This window comes from Alternaria infectoria (genome assembly GCF_024043175.1).
Source record: "Alternaria infectoria strain BMP 0036 chromosome Unknown scaffold_5, whole genome shotgun sequence".
Classification (NCBI taxonomy): Eukaryota; Fungi; Ascomycota; class Dothideomycetes; order Pleosporales; family Pleosporaceae; genus Alternaria; species Alternaria infectoria.
In genome coordinates, this window is record NW_026250694.1 from 1,607,711 (window position 1) to 1,615,665 (window position 7,955).

Here is a 7,955-nt window from a genome sequence, read left to right on the forward strand (position 1 = left end):
AATGTGACCCAACTCCTACCGTAGCGCAAGCTCATTCGTATCTTCTGGCAGCTTGTTATCCGTCGATGATACCCTATCGCTGCCTGTGCGCCAGTCAACCACTCATCGCCGCTGCCTAATTTGACATCTCAGCCTCGCGCCTACCCCACCATATCACAGCCCGCGCGGCCCTTGCTCAAGCCCGAATTTCTCTAGCTTACCCATCATGTTCCGACCATCCGCGTTCTCACATTCACCTCGCACACCTAAGACCATCGGTGATCTTCCCGAAGAATTACTTCTCAACATCGGCGCACAGTTCACGAGTTTGAGTCGCAATCGGGATCTTGCAACTCTTGCGCTCGTATCCAAGAGATGGCGCCCTGTCGCGCAAGAATGGCTACTCAAAGAACCAAGGTTCAATCTCGCATTCATCGATCGGTACATGTCAGAACTGGGCTACCGGTCGCACTTGCTCGGTCAGGTCAAGAGCTTGGAGATTTGGAGTAAGAGTGAAGGCAGGACAACCAGAACCCAACATACTACTCGTACTGGGGTACAAGTATATCTCACCCAACCCAAGTACAATGCGCTACCTGCTCCGGATTACATAAGGCAGGACGCAGAGTTTCTGGAAGCATGTGGGGTCATGATCAATCACTTCGCTACCAACAAGCGACATGCAAAGGATTGGCTAGAGGCCATCAGAGATGACATTGTCCCTGCATTATTCGCCGTCCTTATCTGTGCTCTACCCAATCTACGCGAGTTGAAGCTCGGCGATACATGGCTCATGGACTTTCCTCTCTTCGCGAGTACACGGTCTGCATCCGCTCGCGCAAGCTATACACTACCATACGAGTGGAAGCACAAGTTCTTGCTTGGAGCACTCACAGCAAAGCTGCCTCATCTGACAGTGCTTGAGATACCGAGCGACATGACAGCGATAAGGTACTCCCACAGCGTGACTACGGTCTTCGACCTCCGCCGCTTCGAGAGCCTGAGGGAAGTCGGTCTGACTATGAAGGCGATACAAGGCCATGGAATCATACGACAAGGACTGCCAATTACGGATCCCGCGGAGATCTTCCCGAAGACGCTAGAAGTCCTACGCATCAGCGAGGCGACGCACATCACAGCCAACTTCCTAAATACGCTCTGTCTCGCTAAGAAAAAGCTCCACCTACCCAACCTCACGCGCATAGAAGCCTATCATATGGAACATTTAGACAACACCAGATTCAGCGCCGAACTGGACAACTGTCTAGATCCAATCGACGATGTACGCAAAATATGTCGCGACGCCGAGATTGCGGTGTATCTCTACTTCCCGCCGTGGACTATGTCGACGTGGGAGTCGAAGGGTGGTACGCCGTGGCGATTGAAGGCCGAGCCGGATGTGCTACATCGTGCGGAGTACGTGTGCTGGAAGAAAGCGATGGGGCCTTTTGGTGTGCATCAGGATCCGATGGACAGGGTGGAGGTTGAGTGGGACGCTGATGGAGATGCTGTTATGATTTAGCGTGTTAGAGAATATGTGTACAGGGGAAAGGATGATTTGCGGTAAACGTGTAGCTACCTGGGTGCTGTTGTCAATCGTCAGGGCCTTCGTGTTTGTATAGTACGGCAAAGTTGCAGTAGGGAACAAGCAGGCCAGCTCGCATATAAAGAACTCGCGCAAAGTAATCCGATCTGAACAGAGCTACCAGCTGCCATGGCATTATAGTTGCGCGTGATAGCTGCGAAGTGGAATAGAGAGATGTTGCGTGACGCACGCTTGCCCTTCCCCTATCTTTGTCTATGCCGAATCAGGTATAGCCTGCCCCAAATTGCGGCCCTGGAGGCCTAATGTCCCGCGGGGCCGAGTTCACAGCTCTGTGTCTGCCTGATTTGAGGACACACACACACATTGGTTTGTCACGAGCAACGGAGGAAAGAATCGCACACCCATTGGTGCGCTTGTCAAGTAGAGAAAGCGCTTGGAAATACCAACTTCTGTGCGAGCTGATCACGATCCCTACAGTCAGACCTGAAAATATATTTACACTTCCATCCTCCACCACTACGATCAAATGGCACCCGCGCGGAGAAATTGGTGCGACTCCGATGACTCCGACGACTCCATGGCTCAGTGTTTTGATTACCTGCGCATCGATCCGTCCTCATCACCAACGCGAAAACCAAATGACAGCCAACTTCTGCGTTTGCCCAACGAGCTGCTGTTGCGAATAGTAGGATACCTTACGCCTACCAAGCGTCTACTCATGAGCCAAGGGTACGGTGATCGCACCTATGACCGCACATACGGGGAATACCCAGAAGTGGCACCAGAAACTGAGCAGGCGCGTTGGAGGCATGGGGCAGAAGTTCAGAGTATACTTTTCACGAGTCTGACCTGCAAGCGGCTGCTCCCTATAGCCCAAGCCATTTTGTATCGCGACGTCTCCCTGCCTCAGCCATACCGCTCGTATTTGCTGAAGAAAAGGGCCCCTTCTTTCTTGGCGCCCTTTCTACGTACGATAACCCATCGTCCAGAACTTGGCATCCGTGTGCGCAGCCTGGCTGTTTGGTTCTGGAACAAGTCGCCAGCTTGGATTCCAAAAGACTACGAAAAAGACAGGCTCTGCAATTGTGGTAGCTGTGAAAAGAATCTGGGTAACATTGCTGAGTCACTCCAGCTATCGGTTGAGGAGAAGAAGTCACTCATGAAGGACTTCATATCTCCTTCAGAGGCCGCAGTGTGCGGCCTCATTCTCGCGGCACTTCCCAAACTTCAGACCGCGGAACTGTACACAAGACGTTCTTTTGCGGAATCTCAAAATCCCAAACATTACTTCTGGGATTCAGCGTTCGACCTCACACCTCTAAAAAAGGGTTTGTCACCCGCCAGGATATCGTCACTCGCACTTTCCACTGGGCTTAATGGTCTCGGCGCGATTCCCTTTTCCACTCTCACCAATCTCACTCTCGAGTACGATAGAAGTACAGCATTTCCAATAGTGCACGAAGGGTGCTGGGTTAACGTCAGTACCCTCAAAGTCATAGTCACAAACGGACTCTTCTTCAGGGGCGTTGGAAGGTTTGCACAGAACCTACTAGCCCTCATGAAGAGTATCCCCAATCTGCGGATCCTCGAAGTCGAGTCTGGTCCAACCCTGAACCATTACCCTATCCTGGCGGGTGTGGATACCCTCGCGATTCATCAAGCGGATCATGATACCCTGGTCTCACTAGATGATTATCTCAAGGGCAAATTCGCGCCTCTGAAGGATTTACGACGCCTAGAGGTGCATTGGCGCGGCGATTTGGCCCCGCCTGATCACATAGTGGTGAACTTTCCGAAGATGGCGAAGAGGGCGGGAATCCCGATTGTCACTCTAGCTGATGGTGAGATCTGTGAGATCTTTGAATGAGTACTGAAACTGTCTTAGGCGAAGAGCTTCAGTGGGTTACTGCCCCAGAAACAGGACTGAGTCCAACGAATATTAACGTCAAAAATCACTATGGCAGAAGACCCTGGGGAAGCATTAGCAAAACATTTGTTCTAGACAGTGTATTGCATCTATCAAAGTCTGAATGAGCGACGTGTTAAACAGCAAAACTACGTATCGATACAAAAATTATCTCGATAGTCCCTTCTCCTCAGTAACGAACGAATGCCCAGCTTTTCGACCACTCTGATCCGCTTCGTCATTGTAACACATTTACTTAAGAACCTGGAGCCTGCACACAGTGATGATTGCCAATGCAATGCGTGCAGCATAGCCTCGTCTCACCCGGAGGCGCACTCGTCCCGCAAGGAGACCAAGCGGGCAAGCACTGCGACGGCGGCGGAGGCGTGCAGAATGTCAGCTCCAAGTCCGTCTCAGCCCCACAGACCTTAATCTGACTACCCGCGGGTGGCTCGCCTGAAGCCCATACAATGCTTTCGCAGGTAGCATCCGTTGGCTTGAGTGTCAAGGACTTGCCGGAAAAGCCGTCACCGAAGATGTCGCTCATATCGTACCAGACCTGGTTGACGTCGAGATTGTAGGCGAAGATGGTCTGGCTGACGTTGGGCTTAGAGATTCCGCCTTCGATAAGGGAGATCTTGAGAGCGATGCCGCCAGATTTAGAGTCAGTGCGAAAAAGCTCGCTGTACGATGATTCGGGGTAGATGATGTTCTGGTCGCTCATGCTGCTGCCAACAGACCAGAGGTAGATTGGATCGGTGCAGTGGTTGGTCACGATGGCGCGACCGGCGGCATTGACGCATGCGACCAGTGCAGTGACGGTAAGTGCGTTGAAGAGCATTTTGAAGAATGATGCCGATTGAAGACCGAGTTTAAGATTGAAGGTGGACTGTTGTAGTAAGGACGACTGTGACAGCTCTCTTATACTATTACTACACTCCACGCACAACGTGGCCGTGACTGATCCTCGTATCTGCAGCAACCCTTTCGCTACTTTTGTCTACATCCCACGAGGATCATTACACCGGTGCGACCGAGTAACCGACAGCAAACGAAGTTCTTCGTTAGAGTATTGGTGGCGATCATTCATGATTGGCCAGCTATTTTCGGCCTCCAATGATGCGCGCCGGCATGCAGATACCAATCACATGGTCCCACGTCTGGAGGTACGCTTATTGGTGTCAGCTGAGGTATTCTCACGCTACGTGAGGCGTACCAGCCGTTCGGGTATGCGGTTTGTACACTAAGACAGCTCGTATATTATGGTAAGCTAAAAAACAACGGCGTGTAGCAGTGAGTGGATAGCGGGTACCAGTAGGAAAGAGCGGGGAAGTGAAACCATATCGCTCTCTTCGCATCATCAGTAAGAAATGAGTTGTTGGATATACGAGCGTTACACGTTGGCTGTTGCAGAGCTTCTTGCCTGGACTGGGCGAGAGTGACATGACTCTGCTCAGCTGAGCTGGAGACTTCGTCACACTGGTGTATATTAACGTTACGATGCTCATGGTATCTCATTGACACTGTTGACCGCCTTGGTTGGCGTAGCGTTCACAGCTTCACGCTTCTTCCTGCTCATCTCGTAGACCGTTTTCCTCAAACGGTTGATACTACCCAGTGGCTGATGTGCTACCAGTCCATCCCATGGGTTCAGTTTCATCATGTCCTCCCAGAAGACTCTTCGTTGGGCGCTCAACGCATCCTGAGGTGGGAATTCAACTGTTGCGATGGTCTGATATGGCGCCGTAGCTTCGTCCCATACCACTGAGCCGTCTTCGGTCGGGTGATGAGCAGGTGAAGTACCGAGCTGAATCTGCACTTGACATCAGCAAAAGCGACAACAATTAGGCGTTATTGAGACGGACTTTGAACTCGTATTTGGCGCCATTATCAGCAAAGTACTCCAACAGCCAATCGCGAAGTGCCTCTCGCGAGTCACTACCTTTGACTTTCTCCTCTCGTTGCTTCATATCGTCGAGTACTGGGAAGAGCGCCATGTGGCCATACCATTCGCCAAAACGAAATGCACTCTGAGTGTAGAACGAGTGGCTGATTATGTTCGTATTCGGGAGCATACCTAGCGCAATGAGTCAAGACAGATAACATCCAGAAACAGCACGTAGCCTACCAGGCGCACTTTGCTTGATCGCATCTGTCCTTAGTTTTGTCGCTGCGGCCAACTTCAAGGGACTGTCAAAGTACTTCTCCCTCAGTTCCATGATCTCAAGACAAGTATCGATATCGGTCAACTCGATCGACGGAGCGTTATTGAAAAACACATCCTGCGTACTGGCCTCAGGGTCAGAGCTTTGGAGCTGCTCACCCTGCACACCGAATACTCGCATTCCCAAACCGCGAGGCCCTGGCTGCTGGTCTGCTTGAAGAAAGACAGGTTCATTAGCATATCGTGCCGCGACATCGTAGATCTTGCCGGGTGTCTTGAATAGGCCTTGTTGTAGGTGGGCCGGCAGGTCCGGAAGCACGGTCATTTTGCCTTTGACAATACCCTGCGTCTTGACGTGCGTCGCTCGAAAAGCATGTCGATGCTGATCGAAATTGTGCTGCTGCATCCTGTTCATCGTCTCTCCAATCTTCTTAGCGGTCTCATCTTCGTTGGGTTTTGGCGTCTCCACCCCCGGCGCATCCCAGCGAAGGTAGGAGTCGTTTGGCGGAGCTGAAGAAAGAGCGCGCTTTGCGCTACCGTATACATCAGAAAGCGACATCTCAAAATCTGGTAATTAATGAATGCCCAGGGCCAAGGGTTGGCTTTGCATGAGTCTGAGTCGCGATCGTGAATGCTGCACTAGCTGTAGCCGCGACGTCATAGATGCATCATCACCGCGGAGGTCCCCAGGGCTCCACAGAACGCGGATGGACGCTAAACATGGTAAAGTTCGGGGGATGGGCAATATTGGCATGGTGAAAACTTCCAGGATGGCTGTATCAGTTGCGTCTGGTGATCTGTGAGGCTCAAGCACCGACCGGCGGCAAGACCTCCTTCGCTCGACCTGTGCTGAGATCAGCACGCGCTAAACCCAACTCGGCTTCAGGCATGCTCATGCAGGCTTGGAAAAGGCATGACACCTTGACTTTCTCGCTTGGCATCGAGCCAAATCGCATCGAAGAAAGTGCCAAATTGACGTCAAGCAATATGGCATTTGCTTCGCTGTCAACGGCCATCCCCCGTCGTCGATAAGACACCATGTCCCCGTCGCGCCCATCATCCTCGCATCCCGAATCAACGACTTCATTGGTTTCAGGCACCTCCTCTACCGACAACATGAGTGCCCGTGCCAGACCCATCAAACGGCGCCCCCGGCCCGCGCAACGAGAAGACTACAACCCCACATATTTGCCATGGAAGAAGCGCTTAGATCACTTTACTTGGTCGTGGTTTGAGTGCACTATGTCGACCGGCGCCATTGCGACACTTCTCGGGCAGCAGCCATACAGCTTCCACGGATTAAAGACCATTGGGAAGATTTTCTTCATTTTGGATATCGTTTTGTTCCTTGCGTTTAGCGCATGCATCACCTACCGTTTCATCCACAACCGTGGATCCCTTAAGCTCAGTCTGCACCACCCACACGAAAGCTTCTTCTTCGGCGCATTTTTCGTATCTATCGCACTCATCATCTACTGTATCGAGCTGTACGGAGTGCCATCTTCAGGACCATGGCTCATCAAGACATTGGAAATACTCTTCTGGTTATACGCGGCCATCGTCATCTTGGTCGCCGTTTTCCAATACCACGTTATTTTCGATCGACGTGAGCTTCCTGTTACCGACGCAATGCCCGCTTGGATCCTACCGGTATACCCCTTCCTTGTTCTTGGAGTTCTGGGTGGTACACTGTTGAAGAGCCAGCCACCTGGGCCTGGCTTCGCCATCTTCGTCGGCAGCGTTACCTTCCAGGGCTTGGGCTGGACTATCGCGTTCCTAATGTTGACCCTCTACTTCACGCGCTTGGTTAACAGCAATCTTCCCGAGATACCCAAACGCCCCGGCATGTATGTGGCTGTTGGTCCGGCTGCATACACTGCGAACGCATGCATTTCGCTTGGTATGCAGGCACCGAAGCACGTCCCCGAACATCTGCTGGGTATCACATCCTTCCCAGTTGGTGATGCTTTCAAGGCTTTCGGAGTTATCGTGGGAATCTTCTTATGGCTAATCTCCTTCTGGTTCTCCGCCATCGCCACCATCAGCATTGTCATCAGTGCTAAGGAGTCACACTTCACCTTGAATCATTGGGGATTCATCTTCCCTAACGCTGGAATGACCATCGCACTCATCTACATCGCCAACGCACTGGACAGTCCAGGTATCAAGGGCGTGTGCAGCGCAATGACCATTGTTTTGGTGATGCTGTGGATCTGGGTGGCGGTACTCAATGTGAAAGGTGTGCTACAGAAGAAGGTCTTGTGGCCCGGTATGGATGAAGACATGGAGGACATTGAAGGGCACGGCCACAAGCCGGGCTCAGATCAAGAAGACGGAGATGGGCAAGTGTAGAAAGCTGT

The 7,955-nt window shown here is 51.9% G+C and overlaps 3 protein-coding genes across 3 annotated transcripts; 2 read left to right on the plus strand and 1 right to left on the minus strand.

Moving 5' to 3' along the window:
- Positions 1 to 205: 205 nt before the first annotated feature.
- J4E92_004190 (uncharacterized protein) lies at positions 206 to 1,501 on the plus strand (the record flags this gene model as incomplete). Its single annotated transcript, XM_051495582.1, has 1 exon — positions 206 to 1,501. One exon carries the CDS (start codon positions 206 to 208, stop codon positions 1,499 to 1,501), a length of 1,296 nt encoding a protein of 431 aa, XP_051354601.1.
- Positions 1,502 to 4,935: 3,434 nt separating this feature from the next.
- On the minus strand, positions 4,936 to 6,154 carry J4E92_004191 (uncharacterized protein; the record flags this gene model as incomplete). Its single annotated transcript, XM_051495583.1, has 3 exons — positions 4,936 to 5,244; positions 5,297 to 5,508; positions 5,560 to 6,154. The coding sequence occupies 3 exons, from the start codon at positions 6,152 to 6,154 to the stop codon at positions 4,936 to 4,938; spliced, it is 1,116 nt and encodes a 371-aa protein (XP_051354602.1).
- A 557-nt stretch (positions 6,155 to 6,711) lies between these two features.
- Positions 6,712 to 7,947, plus strand: J4E92_004192 (uncharacterized protein; the record flags this gene model as incomplete). Its single annotated transcript, XM_051495584.1, has 1 exon — positions 6,712 to 7,947. One exon carries the CDS (start codon positions 6,712 to 6,714, stop codon positions 7,945 to 7,947), a length of 1,236 nt encoding a protein of 411 aa, XP_051354603.1.
- Between the last annotated feature and the right edge of the window lie 8 nt (positions 7,948 to 7,955).